Source organism: Mus caroli, unplaced genomic scaffold, assembly GCF_978045245.1.
Source record: "Mus caroli unplaced genomic scaffold, Mus_caroli_1 scaffold_14, whole genome shotgun sequence".
Lineage (NCBI taxonomy): Eukaryota > Metazoa > Chordata > Mammalia > Rodentia > Muridae > Mus > Mus caroli.
The window spans coordinates 21,298,737-21,320,269 of NW_028227269.1; the positions used below are offsets into that span (position 1 = coordinate 21,298,737).

The window sequence follows — 21,533 nt, forward strand, 5'->3', positions numbered from 1 at the left end:
TCAGAACTGGCTAGCACTGCTGGGATCACACTGTAGCAACCGGACAATGGATGGGTCGCTCTTGGCACCTTTGTTGAATTCTTCCAGGGACATTTTGCCTGAGGAATGGAAGAGGGAGACTTAGGATTAGCCAGTGCTCTGGTTAAAGTCTGGAACCCTCTGGAAAATGGACAATGTCCAGTCTCTTCTCTCTCTCTCTCCCTGTCTCTCTACCTCCCTCCTTCTCTCCCTCCTTTCCTCCCTTTTGTTTTGCTTATTGAAACAGGGTTTCCTCTGTGTACAGCCCTGGCTGTTCTAGAACTCACTTTTTAGACCAGGTTAGCCCTGAACTCACAGAGAGCCTCCTGTCTCCTATGAGCTCCGATTAAAGACGTGCCACCATGCCTGACCAGAGGGTATTTTCTTAACTAGTGATTGATGGAGCAGAGCCCAGCCCAGTGTAGGTGGTACAACTCTGGGCTAGTGATTCTGAGTTCTATAAGAAAGAAGGCTGAGCAAGCCATGGGGAGCAAGCCAGGAAGTAGCAACCCTTTCATGGTCTCTATATCAGCTCCTGCCTTCAGATTCCTGCCATGTTTGAGTCCTGCCCTCACTGCTTTTGATGATGAACAGTTATATGGAAACTGTGAGTGAATAAACCCTTTCCTCCCCAAGTTGCTTGTGGCCATGGTGTGTCATTACAGCAATGGAAACCCTAACTCAGACAACGCGGATGAAGCCTGAAGGTCAGAGGGTCTACTGACATGCCCATGGTTATAGAGTCCTAGGAAGGGTACAGGATGCAAGCTAGGCGTACCTGACCCTAAATTCTAGTCTCCCTCCCTCAATCAGAGCTGAATCAAGTGGGCTAGAAAAGGGCAAGCCTATATAGGGCAGAGGGTATATCCCAAACACCTCTGTGCCATCAACAGTTTCACAGGCTCATCTACTCCCCTCTCCCCACCCCACCCCTCTCCCAATACCCTCTTCCCACCCGACCTGCTCACTCCTGCCATGTTTCCTACCATCATTGTTAGTGTCCATGTGCCTGAAGATCTTGTCTGTTTGCTTCTCGGGCATGGAGTCGTCCCCAGGCATCTTCATCATGGAGGACACCATCTTGTAAATGGCCTGCAAAGGGGCATCTGTGAGTGTGCTCTGGAGGATGGAGGGTGGGTTATGGTCTTCTCTCAGCTAACCAAGAAGCATGGACAGGGCAGAGTCAGGACCCTTCTCTCATCAGAACAAGTTTCACAGACAAGGAGCTGGGAAAAAGGAGCCAGGAAAGTTTAAGTGACGTTCAACAGCACAGAATACAGCTGGGGCATGGAAGAATGGAGGGCTCCTTGGTTCGGAGTAGAGGGGAGGTTGTGGGGCAAAGCGTTTGTCTGAAAGGAGGATCTTTGGTGGAGAGCTGGGAAATCCTGGAGGGAAGGTCTTAGGGGAAATACATTGAGCCCTGCCCACCCATGGGTCCTGAATCTGCAGATCCAACAAACTACGGGTGGGAAATAGTCTAGAAAATGAAACTGGAGGTACATAGACAGTTTCTTGTTATTTCCCAAATAATACAAATTTTATTAACATCTATATTAACATCTATAGCCATTGTATTAGGCACTGTATACAACTACTTTATTTATTTATTTTATGGATGTATGTAATTATTTATTTGGGGGAGGTGATCTCATGTGGAATTCAGTGGACAACTTGTGGAAGCTGGTTCTCTTTTCCTACCATGTGGGTCTTAGGGATCAAACCCAGGCTGCCAGGCTTGGTAGCAAGCACATTTACCCACAGAGTCAGCCAATGGACCAAATACAGAGATGGTTTAGAGCATGGGGCAGGAAGATCCAGGGTGCACATAAGCATCGCTCCTGTAAAGAACTGACTGCTGACTCATCCTTTACTGTGTCATTGTGATTTCTATAGGAAGCCCTATAGACAACTAATGTGTATGCAGATGAACACCCACCCGTGCAGAGGCCAAACAGGAATACCGGTGTTCACAATATTCCCTTTACCCTCTCACTGAACCCATCTGGGGCTTACCATTTTATCTAGGTTGCCTGCTCAGCAAGCTTCTAGGACTCACTTGTCCCCTAGTTCTAGGGTTTCGGGCATGCTCAGCCACTCTTGCCTTTTCTGTGGGTGTTGGGATCAGAACTCAGGCTCATGCTGGGTATCAAGTCTTCTTCCCCACTGAGTCATTTTCCCAGTTCTTGCTTTGACAATTCTTAATCTCCTATCTGAGACTCAGATCTCATTAGAGGTTTAAAAAAAAAAAAGACCCAGTTTATAGAATTGTGTGAATAAACCTGATGGATGAGCTCAGCTGGAGCCTGATGTTCAGCATGCAATTGATAGATGCTTGGTTTTTATCTTTACTCTCTGCAAAGACATGCATTCCTTTAGTATACCCAGGTAGCAAGTGGGCAAAGGAATGACCTGGTGTATGGGGCCAAGGATGCGGGTCCTGGATCCTTGCACTCCCCATGTGCCAGGCCCTGTCAAGTGTAGGTACCTGCACTATCTCCACCATTTCACTGCTGCTGATGTAGCCATTGCTGTCTAGGTCGGACATGCTGAGGGCCCACTTGAGCTTCTATTCCAGCTTGCCCCGAGAGGTCAGGCTCAGAGCAATGATGAACACTCAGAAGTCGATGGTGCTGTCACTGTTGGTGTCAAAGGTGTGGAAAACATGTTCAGCGAACTTAGAGGCTTCTCTGTAGGGGAAAAAGTTGGCCTATGTTGAAATTGTCCACAGTTAGGTGGCCAGTGGGACAGTCATTGAAGAAGCTCTTGTACCACTCCTGAAGCTCATGGTCGGTGAAATCCCTGTGTTTCCGCAGTTCCTGCAGCACCTCAGAACCCAGCTTGATGTTCTGCTTGCCCATGGCAGCTGGCAGTGGAGACTAAACCTGCAAGGCCAAGACACAAGGTGAGCTGTGGATACCTGAAACCCCAAGTCTGACTTCCTATCACAACCTAGCACCATGCTGGCTAAGCAATATCCTCTGTATGTCCAGTGACATCCATAACAGCAGTGGTTCTTAGCCTTCCTAAAGCTGCAACCCCTTAATACAGTTCTTCATGTTGTGGTGAACCCCCAGCTATAAAGTCATTTTTGTTGCTACTTCATAACTGTAATTTTGCTATGGTTCTATATAACATGGCAAAACCCAGAACACTCTAGGAAAGATAGTAAGAATATCTTTTTATGGATAAATACAGTCTACTTGGAGCATGCATGCAGAATCATGGTATAAGAGGACAGGGAGAGACAACCTAAAATCAGTGGAATGAAGCTTTGTCAAATGTCCTGTGAGGGTTAAACAAAAGGCAGGATTGAGACAAAACCCTCAGCTCATCAGCTTGGGAAAAAGGGGTCTCGTGGACCCAATCCTGACTCTTCACTTTGAACAGCTCATTCTTTTTCTCGTGGGGGACCCAGTGTGTTTGTTTCCTGGTCACAGATACATTTGCTGATGCTGCATAGTAAATAAATCCCGCCTGCATAGGCGGATGTTAGTGGTTCACATTCCTACCTAACACAGCTAGGGTAAATTTAGAACTAGGTTGACACCCATCCTGAGTGGACTCAGGGATGATACCAGAGAACAGGAACATGGCTTTGGCCCTTCAAAGTTCAACTTCATTTATCAGCAACCCTAATTTTATAAATTACATTTAAAAACCCCATTCTTACCCAGATTTCTGGGTTAATCTGGGTAAGTAGGGTTTCATGGGGACCCAGGTATTAAAGCTTTGAAGCATGTTGACAGGGGGCTTTTAGACCCCCCCAAGACCTCCCTGTCCCCCTACATATAATACTGGGAGAAGTTACCAGCACATGCCATGCTGTTTTAACCCTAGAAGAGACACCTGGGGACCTTATGGGAGTCCCCACTCTTTATTATGCCTATGAGATACTGTTCTGCCAGGGAGATCTAGAATTGGCATCAATTGGTCGGTGAATGTCGATGTGCATGTTAACAGCTGAAACAGCCCCAATGGAAATTCAGGACTGTGCTTCACTGGCCAGCACACCCCACTGCAGTCTCCCACAAGGTCCAAGTGTGAGATCCTGCAGTGATTGGCCACTGGACATTAATGCTCATTCACTTCCCTACCTCAATTTTGGTTTCTTTCTTTCACAGTAACACACCTGCATAGCTCAGTTATTTTTGAAATGTGTAGAAGAACTAGTGTGGGTGAGTCTCCTCTACCCAAGTCCCAAAGGAAATCACTCTGAACTGCTCAGAGGCTTATGAATTCTAAGCTCTAGGTGCTAGGTCCTGTTAAGGAAGATGAGACATGCACTCAGTATTACCTGCTACCACCCTTGTCTTCTTCACCTCTTTCCCAGGCTGTTAGCGTTCTATGTACATATTTTATTTACTTATCTAGATGACTAGGAGATATTTAAAGTTCCTTGTTCAACACAGACATGTGGCAGCTTGATATTGCCTTGCAAAGCACACATTTACTTATCTAAACACGTCCTCCCCTTTACAAACAACCAACTCAAATGTCCACAGTGTCTTGATCAGAAATAATCATCAAGTCAGGTAGCCGTGTGCCACAGATCTGTAATTCCAGAACTGGAGGGTGGGGACAGCAGGATCATGAGTTCAAGGTCATCTATGACTATATAACAAGTTGATGGCCAGCCTGAGCTACATGAGAACCTGTCTAACAAAGTTATATTAGAAGAAAGAGAACAGGAAGGCCAGTAGTGGTGCATGCCTTTAACCCCAGCACTCAGTGACAGTGCAGACAGATAGGAGCTCAAGGAAGACTACCTTGGACTACAGAGCAAGTTATAGGATAGCCAGGACTACACAGAAAAACCCTGGCTCTCTCTCAGAGACATACACACAAACACCACCACCCACACACACACACAAACACACAGAGAGACAGACAGAGAGAAAGAGAGACAGAGACAGACAGAGAAAGAAAGACAGAGAGATATCTACAAATGGAAGAAGATTATGCACAAGGGCATGTGGCCATTGCTGCCATCTGTGAGAACTGGTCAGATGGGTTTGTGAGTGGAGGCCTCCTGTGGAAGAACTTACTGGAAAGGTAAAGTTGACTGAAGTGGGGAATAGGCTGGATGGACCTTGTAAGACCTTTTGTCTTGTTTTCCTTTGTAATTTTATTTATTTGTTTTCTGAGATAGGGTCTCATGTAGCTCAGGCTGGCTTCAAACTTACTATGTAGCTGAGGACAAACCTCACCCTTACCTTCCTGCCTCCCCTGTCTAGCCGTCACAGGTGTGAGCCACAATGCCTGGCTCATTTGCAGGGTTTTTATTTTGTTTTTTTTTTTGTTGTTGTTGTTTTTATTTTTTTGGTTTTTGAGACAGGGTTTCTCTGTATAACCCTGGCTGTCCTGGAACTCACTTTGTAGACCAAGCTGGCCTCGAACTCGGAAATCCCCCTGACTCTGCCTCCCAAGTGCTGGGATTTAAGGTCATTTGCAGTTTTAAGTTGTCAAAATGTGTCCATGTGTTCTTTTCTTTTTTTCTCTTTCAAACGTTAAGAATATTTATTTATATAGTATGTAACAAATGTTTTTCTTCTTATATAATACATTGTGAGATTGCCTGGTACCTGCAGAGGCCTGAATAGTATGTCAGATCCCTGGAACTGGAGTTACAGAAGTTGTGAGCCACCATGTGGTTGTAGGGAACAGGACTGAACTGGGGTCCTCTGCAAGAACAGCAAGAGCCCTATCTCCAGGATCCCAGTCCCCTTAGATTTTATTTTCTACTCAAAGAAGAAGCATCCCCAAATCACAGTGTCCCAGCCTCTATCTCTTGACCGGTGGCATGTCTAAGAACCTCTGAGTTGATAGAACACTATAGGCTAAGCCCTGTCTGGGAGGGGCTTCAGGAACAAGAAATAGAGACAGAGCTCTGGAGACTCAGAGTCGACTCCCCTGCCTTCTGTGTGAGGTGCGTGTCGGCCCAGAGCTCTGCCAATATGTGCTTTCTCTTGGAAGAGGCCTCTAGGATTAGCATCAATTCTCATCTACCTTCAGACTCTGGTCCTGTTTTGTTCAGAGCACTTCCTCAGACCAGATACTGAACTCCCTTTTCCTGTGTGTGTGCGTGTGTATGTGTGTGCATGTGTGTATGTGTTAAACACTATATTAGAGTTTAACTGCTGTGAACAGATACCATGACCAACCATGGCAACTCTTACAAAGGACAGCATTTCACTGGGGCTGGCATACAGGTTCAGAGGTTTAGTCCATTATCATCAAGGAGGGAACATGGCATCATCCAGGCAGGCATGGCACAAGAGGAACTGAGAGTTCTACGTCTTCATCTGAAAGTAGCAGAATACTGACTTCCAGGCAGCTAGGATGAGGGTCTTAAAGCCCACACCCACAGTGACATGCCTACTCCCACAAGGCCACACTTACTCCAAAAGTGCCACACCTTCTAATAGTGCCAATCCCTGCTCCAAGCATATACAAACCATCACACACACCCTCATGCACACACACATGCACCCTCATGCACACACACATGCACCCTTATACACATACACACATGCATGCTTTCCCATGCAGGATATAGAGGTTGACAAGAGAATGTTTTTTCCTTCTTTTTGCTTTTCTTTACTCTGCACTTCTCCCAAGACAGGTTTTCTCTGTGTACCTCTGGCTATCCTGGAACTCACTCTGTAGACAAGGCTGGCCTCAAACTCACAGAGACCCACCTACCTCTGCTTCATGAATACTGTGATTGAAGTTGTGTGCTGCCACTGCCCAGCTATCTTTTTCGTTTTAAAAAAGATTTTTTAAATTTCTATTCACATGTATGTCTGTGTGTATCTATGCTTAGAGGAGAGAAGTCAGGGCTCTGCAACTGAAGTTCCTGGTGGCTCACAGAGCCAGATGTGGGTGCTGTGAACTGAATTCAGGTCCTCTGAAACAGTAGTAGTTGTTTGTAAGTGCAGAGCCAGGTCTACATGTATTGAGTATATTCTCAATACATGCTGAGCACAGCCATACAGCCTGCCAAGGTAGACAGCTATCAGCAAGTCTGTGTGCAGACTTGTACACGCATTCATCCACAGGCAGATGGGAGGGAATGTAGGAGGTGCCCATCTTCAGAGGGATCTTTCTACTGATCATCCTCTGACTTCTGACACCATAGCAAAGTTCTGACATAAATTAGGAACTATCTGACCCAGACTCTCCTCATTCAGTGGCGAGGTGTTTGGCTACAGAGGAGTCACTGGGTGTACACCAAAGTATCCAAGGGCCTCAGGATGAGAAGAGACACTATAGGCTAGAACTTGTACTCCTCTGACCTCTTTGTCTGCTTCAGATTCCAGACATCAGTTTCCAGGTTTGGCTGGACCCTACCATGCACTTGTGCATGGATGGCATCTGGAGTTGAGGACCCTGGGGCTGGAGGCATGTATGCAGGTGACATTCAGTCATATAGACTCAGGAACTGCTCTCTTTAGCACCAGAAGTGCACACCATATAACATTGTGTCTATTTTCGATTGAGGGGACCCAAAGACCCTCTTTCCGAAGACAGGGGACTCTTTCTGGGTATCTCCTTCAGACTCACTGACAACCTGGAGAGCGTGTTTATGGAATGTGGGGAAGTGAAGAAAATGGCAGCAGGAGATATCCTCTCCCTCCAGAAGATGAAGGCCAGAAAGGAACTCTACCTACAGGAAGTCCTGAGGACACCCTGTGCCATGAAATTCCCTCTATGAATGCTGTAGGAGCTTGGGTGTCTGGGGCTGGGGGTAGGAGTGAGGGAGACCCATCCACTCCCAGGTCGGCTGGGAACTGCTGGTCTAAGTCTCAAGGGAATTAGCTGCATTTACCAGAAGCCAGGGACAGAAGTACTGCTTGACATTTGCCTCTCAATCTTGCAGACCTCTTGAAGGAGCAGCCATTGGGATTAGAAAGAACCATGAAACATGCACAAACTCTGAAACAATGGTGGTGATGCTGGCCTCATGGTTAAGTAGGCCTGGTTCATCCTGGTACTTACAGGGTTCTTCTTACCTCTCAGCCTCAGTTTCCTGACCTGTCCTCTGAGATCACTGAATTGGCTGTCCCCACAGTCTCTACGAATGGCACCCCTCTCATCCATAGCTCTAATGCTCTGCAGGCCTATTGGCCTTGGGGTGACTTATCTAGGGCCAAGTGGAGGCCAAGGCAGAGCAGGGATCAGAAACACTGGGGGATGATGCACAGGCTCGACAAGCTGCTAGACCACGCCCGTGGAAAAGAAGACCACAGGTCACATAGGGCACTGGCACCTGGGTGAGCTCACAACATCCCTTCCCTTGTCCCAAGTACCCAAACAAAGCTGATTGTGTGTGTATTTACATGTGTATGCACGTGTGTACCATGTGTGCATTTGTGTATGCATGTTCTATGTGTGTGTGTGTGCATATAATTCCTATGAACCCCCATTAACAGAAGCCTGGTGAGATACTGGTCACCCTCAGCTGCAATAACATTGTCACAAAGCCAGTGTGGGTGACGGTCATAGCCATGGCTCTCTGGACTCAGAATATTAATTATAACTCAACTGGTGACTGGGCTATCCAGATGCAGCTGTGTGTTGCTCCTGGACCTTTTCCCTTCTGGTCATTAGGATGGTTGATGGAGCATCCTGGCTGGGCTTGGAAAGGCTCAAAGGAGCATCCAAGGTCCTGCTCTGGACCTTACTGGGGCTGATCCCAGCCAGACCTTTTCCTCAAAGCCCATATTGTCCAGACATGCTTCCCTGGCTCAGAAAATGGCACATAGAAATGTACACATGGAGTAAAAATATATCCCAATACAGACAGCCCACAAGCCATCACCAATCTGGGCAAAGATACACACAATCAGATCATGAATATAACTTAGCCCCCTGTAGAGCCAGCTCTGAAGGCCATCTCTTACATCCCTGTCTGCTCCCCACATGGGGACTGGAGGCCTCTTCCCAGTGAACAGTATTATGGGACAGTTCCTAAATAGTCTTGTACCTCACTCAAAGCTGTCATTGTCCCCTGAGATCCTCAGGACAGACCAAGGAGGGAGGCCCTGTGTTACCTCCATTTCCTTGAGAGGGAAAATGGGGCTCACAGGGAGGCTAGTAATTGACTCAAGAGCTAAGTGGAAGTCAGTATGGGACCTGAAAGTCCTGTCACCTGAGCACAACTTCTCTTCCTAGGCTACAGCACTGTCTCAGTTTCCCCTTTGGTGCAGAGTCTCTCCATTCACAGCAATGATCATACTTGCAATGTTCTTACTGAACCAAGCACTGGTTTGGCCCAGAGTTTGTTCTAAAGTGCAGGAGACCTAGGACTTCCCTTGCTCTGCAGACTGGGGGGTAGGGGTGGGGACTGTGTGTCTTCCCTCCTTCCACCCAGCCAGGTAGACTGGACACCATGAAGTCAAGAGGGCATCACTTCATTCATTACCTCGCATCACTGCCTAGCCAGGAGCTATAAACAAAGCAGGCACTCAATACTCAGTGCTTTACAAAGGACTACCCCTAAATTCAGACTCAGACCAAAAATCCAAGATCTGAACTAGAAAAGCCATGCACTTCCCTAACAGATATGTGCACATTAGGGTGGGAATATGCACCCTAGTGCAGGTGCCCATGGAGGCCTGAAGAGGACACTCGATCCCCCAGAGCTGGAGTTACCAGTGAGTGTGAGCCTCTCAACACGGGAGGAAATGAACTAGGATCTGCTCAAAGAACAGTAAGAACTCAGGTGCTTCTCTGCCATTCGGTATTCCTCAGGTGAGAATTCTTTGTTCAGTTCTGAGCCCCATTTTTTAATGGGGTTATTTGATTTTCTGGAGTCCACCTGAGGTGTGTATCCAGAAGATGCTCCAATATGTAATAAGGATACATGCTCCACTATGTTCATAGCAGCCTTAATTATAATAGCCATGAGCTGTAAAGAACCCAGATGCCCCTCAACAGAGGAATGGATACAGAAAATATGGTACATTTACACAATGGAGTACTACTCAGCTATTAAAAAGAATGAATTTATGAAATTCCTAGCCAAATGGATGGACCTGGAAGGCATCATCTTGAGTGAGGTAACACAATCACAAAGGAACTCACACAATATGTATTCACTGATAAGTGGTTATTAGCCCAAAATTTAGGATACCCAAGATATAAGATACAATTTGCTAAACGCATGAAACTCAAGAAGAATGAAGACCAAAGTGTGGACACTGTGCCCCTTCTTAGAATTGGGAACAAAACACCCATGGAAGGAGTTACAGAGACAAAGTTTAGAGCTGTAATGAAAGGATGGACCATCTAGAGACTGCCATATCCAGGGATCCATCCCATAATCAGCTTCCAAACGCTGACACCATTGCATACACTAGCAAGATTTTGCTGAAAGGACCCAGATATAGCTGTCTCTTGTGAAACTATGCCGGGGCCTAGCAAACACAGAAGTGGATGCTCACAGTCAGCTATTGGATGGATCACAGGGCTCCCAATGGAGAAGCTAGAGAAAGTACCCAAGGAGTTAAAAGGATCTGCAACCCTATAGGGGGAACAACATGATGAACTAACCAGTACCCCGGAGCTCTTGTCTCTAGCTGCATATGTATCAAAAGATGGCCTAGTGGGCCATCACTGGAAAGAGAGGCCCATTGGACTTGCAAACTTTATATGCCCCAATACAGGGGAATACCAGGGCCAAAAGAATGGGAATGGGTGGGTAGGGAAGTGGGGGGGAGTATGGGGGACTTTTGGGATAGCATTGGAAATGTAATTGAGGAAAATACGTAATAAAAAAAAAAAAAAGAACAGTAAGAACTCTTAAGCACGGAGCCACCATGCCAGTCCCCATATGTATTTTTTATTAGATATTTTCATTATTTACATTTCAAATATTATCCCCTTTCCTGTTTCCCCTGTGGAAATCACCTATCACTTCCCCCATTCCTATGCTCCCCAACCTACACACTCCTACTTCCTGGCCCAGGCATTCTCTTATACTAGGGCATAGCACCATCACAGGACCAAGGGCCTTTCTTCCATTGATGACTGACTAGGCCATCCTCTGCTACATATGCAGCTGGAGCCATGGGATTCTTTTTGGTTGGTGGTTTAGTCCCAGGGAGCTCTGGGGGTACTGGTTGGTTCATGTTGTTTCTCCTATGGGGCTTCAAACCCCTTCAGCTCCTTGGGCCCCATATGTATTTTTAACTGACTTTATTTTAGGGCAGTTTTAGATTCATAGAAAAATTGAGAGACAGGCACAGAGACATTCCCTGGGCCCATCTGGTCAACACCCTCCACCAGAATGGGGCATCTGTAGCATGGACAATCATTGCCCTCACTCGGTCTACAGCCTACACAGCATTCATGCTTTGAGCTGCATGTTCTGGGTTCACAGATGCATGTCTTCTACAATGTATACAGACCAGCTTCACTGACCTCAGATACCCCATGCTCCACCTTGTCCATATTTTCTCAAAGTGTTTCAAAGCCCACAGATTCAATAGGTTCCAGGAGTTTTGATTTGACACTCATGGGGTCAAAGTGCAGGCAGATGGTGGAACCTGTGGAAGGTCAGACACACAACCTGGTGGTTGGAGCAGAAGTCACCAGGCAAGTAAGTACACAAACAATATCAGCTACTGATTTCCTCATCCTGCCTTCCCCACAACCTTGGTCAAGAGCCATGCTCCAAGGGGCTCACTGAGGGAGAAGAGACTCTGGGACATGCCTTGTCACTCTTGGCTAAGTGGAACACCCACAATGCAAATTCCTCAGCCCAGGACCTGCTTTATGCATTCATTCTTGTTAACCAAATTGATCACAAGGTGTACACACGACACGATTTCATGCAGTCAGGAAAAAAAGTGAAATCATGATACTTACACAGAAACAGAAGAAACTAGGAATCATTGTTAAGCAAAATGAAACCGAATCAAAAAGGGAGGTGTGCGTGTACATGTGCTGTGTGGTGTGTGTGAATATAAGTATGTGGTGTGTACATGTGTATGTGTGGAGTGTGTGTATATGTGTGAATGTATGTATGTGGTATGTATGTGACTGTGTGGGGGTATGTGTGGTGTGTGTATGTGTGTTACTGTACATGGTGTGTGTGCATGTGTCTGTGTGGTGTATGTGTGTGTGTGTGTGAATGTAAGTATGTGGTATATGTGCGTGTGCAGGTTTTTGTGGGGGCGTGTGTATATGGTGTTTATGTGTGTGTGCTTGGTGTATGTGTGGTGCGTGTATGTTTATGTGTGTGGTGTGTGTGTGTGTGTATGTGTTAATGTACGTATGTAGTATGTGTGTGTGTGTGACCTTATTAGCAGAGACCCAAGAGGACTTTCTTCCTGTATCACAAGAAAATGAGGGTTGGCTATGTTTCTGTTTTGTCTGTTAGGGTCTGAGGTTACAAGTGTGTAAAACCACATCTTACTTTCAATTGCATTTCAGTCATTGGGCACAAGCTGTTTTTACAGCCAACTTAATGTGGTAAATATTACTTGCGGATTTCTTACCACCACATAAATTATAGAGGTATGAAATAATAATAATAATACGAAGAGGAAAAGAAATGATAATAATCTAATATGAAATAATAAGAATACTATGTATATATATAAATTTTAGATACATAGATTTTATATAAAGATTTATAGATATATAGATTTATAGATAATATATTGATATATTCATTGATATATGGATAGATATATAGATGTATAGATATATACATATAGATATGTATATGTATAGATTAACAGGTGATATATAGATATATAGATGTATAGATTAAAGATATATAGATGATATATAGATATAGAGATGAACAGATATAGAAATATGTAGTTAAATATTTAATATAAATTTAAATTTATGTACTTAAATAAATATAAATTTAAATTTAAATTAACATAAATATAAATTTATGTACTTAAATAAATAAAATTAATTAAAGAAAGAAAAATGAAAAGTTTTATATATATATATATATATATATATATATATATAGAGAGAGAGAGAGAGAGAGAGAGAAGTTATATGGCAGAAAAAAAATGGCATTAATACATTACTCTTTGAGCTGGCTCCTGTGTGCAATATCAGTTGCTGTGATCTGTCACATGACACACAACTACAGCCAATGGCCGGTGTCACAATCATCTGAGCTGACTAAACCCTGAAAGTGCATTGGACATATCTCCAAAGTAAGAAACTCAATATTGCTTGGACCAAGCTAAAGTCCCCAATTTACATATCTACCAATCTGGTCTGATTTCATGCACAAGACATGAATAAATACATGCTGGAAAATTACAAAGTCGCTTACCCTGTCACCATCAGGTCTTTTTTTTTTTTTTTTTTTAAATTAATGGTGACTACAAGATTAGTGATAAAAACAGGTGTCTCACAAAAAGTAACTCTATCAAAAAGTGCCTCACTTGTCTACCCGTCCAGTGTAAGGAGAAAGAACAACCTTGGGATAAATCACACATCGGGTTAAATCTAAGCTGAATACTTAGCTCAGATAGAGCCATTCCATTCCATGACGTTGGTACTCGATAATGTAATAAGGACCAACATTTATCACTCTCTGGTTAATGACTCTGAGCTCATTTATATTGTCAAAGAAGGTCTTAAATATTCCAACAAAGCTAAATTACCAGAAAAACACTATATCCCCAAATGTATGGAGATGACAGAGTTCCTTAACGAGGAAATGACCAAATCACTTAGAGAAATCCAGGAAAACAGAAAAAAATTGGAGGAAATCAATGAATGCCACAAAGAAGGCCAGGAAAACACAAACCGAAAATAAAGGAAGCCAAAATTCCTAGAAATAAAGCCAAGAAAGAACACACCAATGGGTGAAGTGAAAAAAACTATTCAATACATAAAAGTGCAAATAGAAGCAAAAAAGAAAACTAAAACTTAGGAAATGGTGGGAATAAAAATTTAGGACTGCAAAAAGGAACTACAGAGGCAAGGATCACCCACAGAACACAGACATGGAAGAAATATCTCAATCATTGAATAAGCAATAGAAGGAATGGGTAAATCAGACAGTGAAAATGTTAAGTCTAAATCTTCCTGATATAAAATATCATGGAAATCCAGGACACTGTAAAAGGACTAAACATAAGAATACTTAGGGAGAGAGGAAGGAGAATCCTCACTCAAAGTCTCAGAAAGTATTGACAACCAAATCATAGAAGAAAAACTTCCTAACCTAAAGAAAGCACAAGAATCAACAAAACACCAAACAGAAGGGACCAAAAGAATAAAGTCTCTTCCCTGTGTAATAATCAAAACATACAGTTCAAGGAAAGAATACTAAAAGCTGCAAAGGTAAAAAGCCAGGAAAAACATAAAGGTAGATCTATTAAGATCACAGATGTCTTCTCCTTGGAGTCTGTAGATGCCAGAAGGGTTTGTACACATGTGCCGCAGAAACAACAGATGCCTGGATTTTAATATGTAATAAAATGACTACACTGTAAATGGAAAAAAATAAGATAGTACACGATAAACTCAAATTTAAACAACCTTTCTCTAAACATACAGACCTACACAAAGAGATAGAGGTAGAATCTAAACTGAGGAAGTTAAGGATACACATGAAAACACAGGTAGTAAATAATCTCTTACTGTCTACAAAAGAAGGGAAAGCACACACACAGCCCAACACCAACACCACCCGCAGCTGCAACAACAACAACAACAAAATACAAGGAGTTAGCAATCACCATTTATTGACTCATTCAATAAAAATAAGTTTTGATTTGGGACAAAATGTAGCTGTAAGGCCCAGGACTTTGAGGTTTTTGTGTTTGAAAGCTATACAAGTTTCTGTCTCAGGTTGGGTAGGGGCGGTGAGGTTTTGAAGATAAACTTCTGAGTATGATTTTGTGTCTCTCACTGATAAGTAGTGACTTAATTCCAATAAATTCTTATTTTTTTTTTTTTTTTCGTTTTTTTTTTCCCCCAGACAGAGTTTCTCTGTGTAGCCGTGGCTGTCCTGGAACACACTCTAGACTTGTTGGGCCTCAAACTCAGCAATCAGCCTGCATCTGCCTCCCGAGTGCTAGGATTAAAGGAGTGCACCACCACCCCCAGCCCAATAAATTCTTATCCTTTGCATTGTCCTGGAGTGTGAGTTGTGTTGAACCTCAGTGGACCCAACAACTTAAAGGCTTTACCACACTGCTGACATTCATAGCATCTGTCACCAGTACGAATAGTCTCATATAAAGAAGAATATCCATAAAAAGAAGCTCAATGAAAAAGCTTCACCATACTAAATAGATTCACAATGTTTCTACCCAGTTCAAATTCTTCCATGATGAAGATGACTACAAAATTGTGCAAAGGCTTTCCCATATTAAATATACTCAGAGGGTTTCTCCCTCAGCCTTTCAATGGCTAGGAACAGATCTCATGACCAAACCAACTCTCAGAAAAGCAAACATTTAAATTGGGGTTTCTCTGCAGTGTGGTTTGTCTTGTGTATGCCTAAAGTACTCTGACATGCAAAGGTTTTACTACGTTCATAACATTCACGTGGGTTCTCACTTGTATGTGATCTTTTATGTCATCGTAGATGACCGTGACATCAAATGCTTTACACCACCGATTACCTTCCTAAGGTTTCTGTCTTCTTTAAAAATAATTGAGACTATAGAGTTGTAAAAAGTCTTTACCACATTGATTACATTCATAAGATTTTTTTCCAGTGTGGAATTTTTTACATTTTGAAGACAAGTGGGATATGCACAGGTTTTAGCACACTGACGACATTCATGAGGTTTCTATCTAATATGGGTTCTTTTATGATTATAGAGACAATAACTTTGTGAAAAGTCTTTTATCACATTGATTAGGTTTCGAAGGTTTCTCTCCATTATGGGTTCTTTTATGATATTGGAGACCACTGTGACCTGCAAAGGCTTTACCACAATGATTACATTCATAGGGTTTCTCTCCAGTATGTGTTCTTTTATGACATTGGAGATAACTGTGACGTGCAAAGGTTTTACCACATTGATTACATTCATAGGGTTTCTCTCCAGTATGTTTTCTTTTATGACATTGGAGATGACTGTTTTGTGAAAAGGCTTTACCACATTGATTACATTCATAGGGTTTCTCTCCAGTATGTGTTCTTTTATGACATTGGAGAGTACTGAATCGTGAAAAGGTTTTACCACATTGATTACATTCATAGGGTTTCTCTCCAGTATGTGTTCTTTTATGAGATTGGAGATGACTGTGACATGAAAAGGCTTTACCACATTGATGACATTCATAGGGTTTCTCTCCAGTATGTGTTCTTTTATGACATTGGAGAGGACTGTATTGTGAAAAGGCTTTACCACATTGATTATATTTATAGGGTTTCTCTCCAGTATGTGTTCTTTGATGAGATTGGAGAACATTGTGAACTGCAAAGGCTTTACCACATTGATTACATTCATAGGGTTTCTCTCCAGTATGTGTTCTTTTATGACATTGGAGATTACAGAGTCTTGCAAAGGTTTTCCCACTTTGATTACATTCATAGGGTTTCTCTCCAGTATGTGTTCTTTTATGACATTGGAGATTACTGTGACATGAAAAGGCTTTACCACATTGATGACATTCATAGGGTTTCTCTCCAGTATGTGTTCTTTTATGAGATTGGAGATGACTGTGACATGAAAAGGCTTTACCACATTGATGACATTCATAGGGTTTCTCTCCAGTATGTGTTCTTTTATGAAGACTTAAACTACTGAGGTGTGCAAATGCTTTACCACATTGATTACATTCATAAGATTTCTCTCCAGTATGTGTTCTTTTATGACGTTGAAGATGTCTGGATTTTTTAAAGGCTTGACTACATTGATGACATTCATATGGTTTCTCTCCAGTATGGGTTCTTTTGTGATATTGAAGATGACTGGGTGTTGGAAAGGCTTTACCACATTGATTATGTTCATGTGTTTTTTCTCCAATTTGTCTTCTTATATGACATTGGAGATGACTGGGACATGAAAAGGCTTTAGAACGTTCATTACATTCATAGAGTTTCTCTCCACTATGATTACTTACATACCTGCAATGAAAATTGGCACATGTGATATGTTTACTACATTAATTTCCTTGTTCAATCATTTCATCAAGATGAATAAAGTTTACAAATTGGTCTACTGATAAAGGTGGACCAGATCATCTGGTTTTATCACTTTATATGTTCATGGTGTTCTCCCTCATTATGGGTTGTTTTGCATCTTTCGAGATATCTGTGATGGTTATTACATGGCTGACATTTATAACATCCGTTTTATATGGGATATTTATATGATGTATTTCATGTATATGAGGAAAATGGAACAACCCAGAGCTTTATAACAGTAATTGCTTTCATAATTTTTCCCTGTAGCATGAATTGTATCACATTTGAATGTGAACCAGGACAAACAAAAGAATTTACAAATTCCTAGTACCCATAAAGATTTTGTACAGTGTGAGCTTGGAGAAGTTCCCAGTAAAATTAGAAAACCAATTGATTGCAAACGTTTATCATATTCACAATGTCTACCAAAGGCAGAATCTGACATATTTTCTCACTGCTCTGGGATAGAAAGCAGTACATTGCTTCTTTCAATATCCCTATGCTCACATGGCTTTCATCCATTGTGACACATGATATATACATTAAAAGAAAAATAACAGATGAAAGGTTTCCACATTGCATTCACACTGTTTGACTTTTTGTTCCTCATAGACATGTAATATATGAATTAAGGTTTCTCCTATGACAACACTCTTGACTCTCATAAACTGTACCCTAAACAATGATCAATTTCACTATAAGAATATGAGTATCACCAACTTTCCCATGGATTATTTGCTTATCAGAAGGTTTTGGATATATATTTATCACTATTCGATGTGCAATATCTAAGTCTTATAAGTCTATACACATTGTCAGATCAGTATAGGTCTAATAGAGCTACAAATTGAATAAAGGTGTCTCTTAAGGCAATGTTTCCTCATCTTGAGGAATGCTTTGATAGATAAATCAGATAACTACATCGAGGCAGAACATTTTTTTAAGAATATTATAATTAGGGCCAGCAAAATGGTTCAGTGGTTAAGAGCAGAGAAGGCTGTTCCGAAGGTCCTAAGTTCAAATCCTGTCAACCACATGGTGGCTCACAACCATCCATAACAAAATCTGATGCCCTCTTCTGGAGAATCTGAGGACAGCTAGAGTGTACTTACATATAATAAATAGATAAATCTTAAAAAAAAAGAATATTGTAATTATAGTTACACTTGAAGCATTGACATTTTACACTCCTGCTTTTCTTTAGAGCTTCCATAACATAGTAAAATTTCTTCAGAGGCATAATTGCATCAGCTTGCACATGAAAATTACCTTTCATTTCTTCTTGAACTTTGACAATGTCCTTCAATATGATGACTTTCCCAAGTGTAGCCTAAAAGACAGTACCAGAAAAATGAATGATACAGTATTGGAAATAAGGCAAAATTCAAGGTACTGTGAATTTTCACATCACTGGACACTATTTATTCAGCTCAGTCTCCCTTGTTCTCAATTGAAATAACTGAGCATCATCACTCACCAAGAGACATGTCTTCCCACTATTTTGAAAAGCAAAAGAAAATTCACAGTCATACCTATAACTGTGAGGTTCCAGTAGGTCTCCAGCATCACATCTTTGTAGAGACTCTTCTGGGAAGGATCCAGCAAATTCCACTTTTCCCGAGTGAAGTTCACGTGCACATCATCATAAGTCACTGCATCCTAAAATATCCCATACATGTGTACATCACAAAGCATGGTACTGACATCACTGTAAAGTAAATGTACACTTCCTTGATCATATATTTATGTAATTCTGGTGCTTCCTCCACTGACTTCCAGACACAGAAGTTATAATCTAAGTACCATAACATTTTAAAGGAAATTGAGTTGAAGGTTCATTTGTGTTGCTTATGAAAATTTTAAATAAATAGTGTAAAGTCTTTCGAGCGGAATTCCAATGAGAGGGAGATGTAGGGTGAAACAGATCAACAGTTCTGAGGACACATCCCAGAAATTGTAAGAAGAATCACTAACGAGAAAAATCATGGACAAGCAGGGTGTATGTCTTCATGTCTTTAATCCCAGAGTCATGGACAGGTATAAGTCATTGAGCTGGATCCTAGTCTGTTCTATGTAACACATTCCAGGGCAGCAAAGGTTACATATTAAGACCCTTACTCCACTGCAAAAATCAACCACGGAGACAAAAATGATAGAAAGATCTCAGTTGTTTACTACAGATCCTACAAAGAAGTATACATTCCCTGCACTTCTGTACTCATCTAGCAGAAACAAGAAGTGTACCGCTTTAAACTGCACCATTAGTAAAACTTTACTAGCAATCAAGGCACATTTAATGGACCAATGGACAGATGAAAATATTAGTAATATAAGTGTTGAACATAAAAAGCAACATAAGGCAGGAGAGAGTGATAACTCAGCCGTGGAAAGCTCTTGCTGGTCTTCCAGATAACAGTGGTCAATTAGTAGCATTTACGTGACCCATGGCTTTATGAACAGGAGTTCTGAGTCCACCCTCCAACAACACTAATGATGAGGCACACATGATATTCATATTCACACACACAGGCAAAACACTCCTATTTATTCAAAAATTTCAAAACAAACACAAGAGTTTGGGGAAACATCAACACCCAGAATCCAATGACTGAAGCCTCAGGCAGTATTGATGTCATGAGCATATGCCATGCTAAAAAATAGACTATAACCTATGTGCCCAGGGGGTAGACAGAGGGCCCCAACCCTGCTCAAAGGAGAAACAGAAGAGATTGGGAGGAGGGAGTCTGTGAGGGCAGGGACCTAGAGTAGAGACAGTGATTAAGGTGATAATGAATATCTAAAATATAAGATAAACAAAAAAAAAAAGGAAAGAAAGAAAAAGGAAACTTTTGAGTGAATATACACTTTCATCTTCCCCAAGATGAATCTAGAAAGGCTCCTGCACTGTTCAAATGTCTAAAGTCTCTGCTGACACTCCAGACAATATCTTGACAGCCAAATCTTACAAAATCAGAAAGCAAGTTATATCTTTCCAACATAAAATGGCACTGAATACGCCTTCCCATTCCAATCGATAGGAATGTGCACATAGGGAGAGAATTTGGACAAAGGCAAGAAAAACAGCAGGGCAAACAACAAATCCTAGTTTTGTCTCAAACACATTGGACTTCTATTCCTAAAGGCATAGATGGTGCTCTTCCGGTAACTTCTCATACATCTCTCAGTTTGGGTACTTCATCTCCCTGTAGCATCTCTCCAAGGCAGATTTCTCAATGCGTTAGTTTTCTCCACAATCTGTGGTCACAAAATGCAACTCAGGGATCAACCTCACCACTTAAAGGCAAGGAACTCTCACAGAATCTTCCCTGGGATCCTGACTTTGTCAAAAGATGGCTGGAGTGGTGCTAAACTTAAACCATAGAGAAAGAATCTATGACCATGGTATTTTCATCTTTCAGTTTCCAGAAGCGGCACAATGTGGATGATCCTGTGAAGTTTGGCTTCTAAATTAATGGACCCTGCCTCGCTTGGATCACATTTGCAGCAGGTTTTGTTTAAGGTTCCATCTTGGGATGAGAAAACACTTTTAATACTCCTTCCATTAATTTAAAACATACAAGCAGGAGGAATTACTTAGGGTACCTTTGTAGGCACATACCCACAAGGGCATTTGCTCCACTAAGTTCATAGCCACTTTATTTATAACAGTTAGAAACAGGAAAGAATGCAGATGTTCCTCAACTGAAATGTGAACACAAAAACCATGTTTCATTTACAAAATGGGATGCTATTCAGGTATAAAAAGCAAGGACATCATGAATTTTGCAGAGAAATGGGTACAATTAGAAACTAATATCTGGAAAGAGGTAACTCAGGCCCAAAAGGACATGCATGTACGTACTCACTTACAAGTGAATAATAACCATAAAGTACAGAATATCCACAGTGCACTTCATAGACCGAAAGACACTAAAAAAGACAAGGCACAAATGAGCATGGTTGAATCTCACTCAGAACGGGGTATGAAAGAGACAGAAGAGGCAGATGGAAGGGAGAGAACTGGATGGGATAGTCGTTAAGAAAGAAGAAGGGGAGTGTTAGGAACAGGTGTGGTAAGAGACAAGAGAAGGCCAGAGAGCCAGGAAAATGAAATGAAATCAGCACATGCTGGGAGGGAGCAGGGCTAGGGTGGGAACATCTGTAGAATGTGCCTGAGACTATGAATGGGAGGGCACAAATGTGGCTAGGGAGGTGATCTTAACTGAGATAGATGGCATTGAGTTATGGACCAGAAGAAGTGGCATCTTGCAGTCAGGCAGAACCACCAGTGAAGTGTTCAGTACACCAAGAAAACCAAATACCTTTCCTCCCAAAATTTGTTCTGTCTGCAAGTAAGGCAGGCAGAAACAGAGACTGA

General features: G+C 42.1%; 2 protein-coding genes and 1 pseudogene across 3 annotated transcripts in view; all 3 read right to left on the reverse strand.

Moving 5' to 3' along the window:
* Positions 1-18,453, reverse strand: LOC147001191 (hippocalcin-like protein 1; annotated as a pseudogene). The gene is made up of 4 exons (XR_015045191.1): positions 18,425-18,453; positions 2,504-2,900; positions 1,005-1,110; positions 1-98 (listed from the first exon to the last, which is right to left on the reverse strand). The product of XR_015045191.1 is annotated as a hippocalcin-like protein 1 (transcript).
* LOC147001192 (uncharacterized) lies at positions 15,697-17,309 on the reverse strand. Its single transcript, XM_085830456.1, has 2 exons — positions 17,299-17,309; positions 15,697-17,095 (listed from the first exon to the last, which is right to left on the reverse strand). Exons 1-2 carry the CDS (start codon positions 17,307-17,309, stop codon positions 15,835-15,837), a joined length of 1,272 nt encoding a protein of 423 aa, XP_085686582.1. The 3' UTR covers positions 15,697-15,834.
* Positions 17,521-21,533, reverse strand: part of LOC147001193 (zinc finger protein 439-like) — a 21,729-nt gene continuing 17,716 nt past the window's right edge. The window contains exons 2-4 of the mRNA XM_085830248.1: positions 18,688-18,814; positions 18,425-18,485; positions 17,521-17,769 (exon numbers count right to left, since the gene is read on the reverse strand). Of these exons, the coding sequence (XP_085686374.1) occupies positions 17,670-17,769; positions 18,425-18,485; positions 18,688-18,814 (288 nt within the window). The 3' untranslated portion in view covers positions 17,521-17,669. The remainder of the gene's footprint in view (positions 17,770-18,424; positions 18,486-18,687; positions 18,815-21,533) is intronic.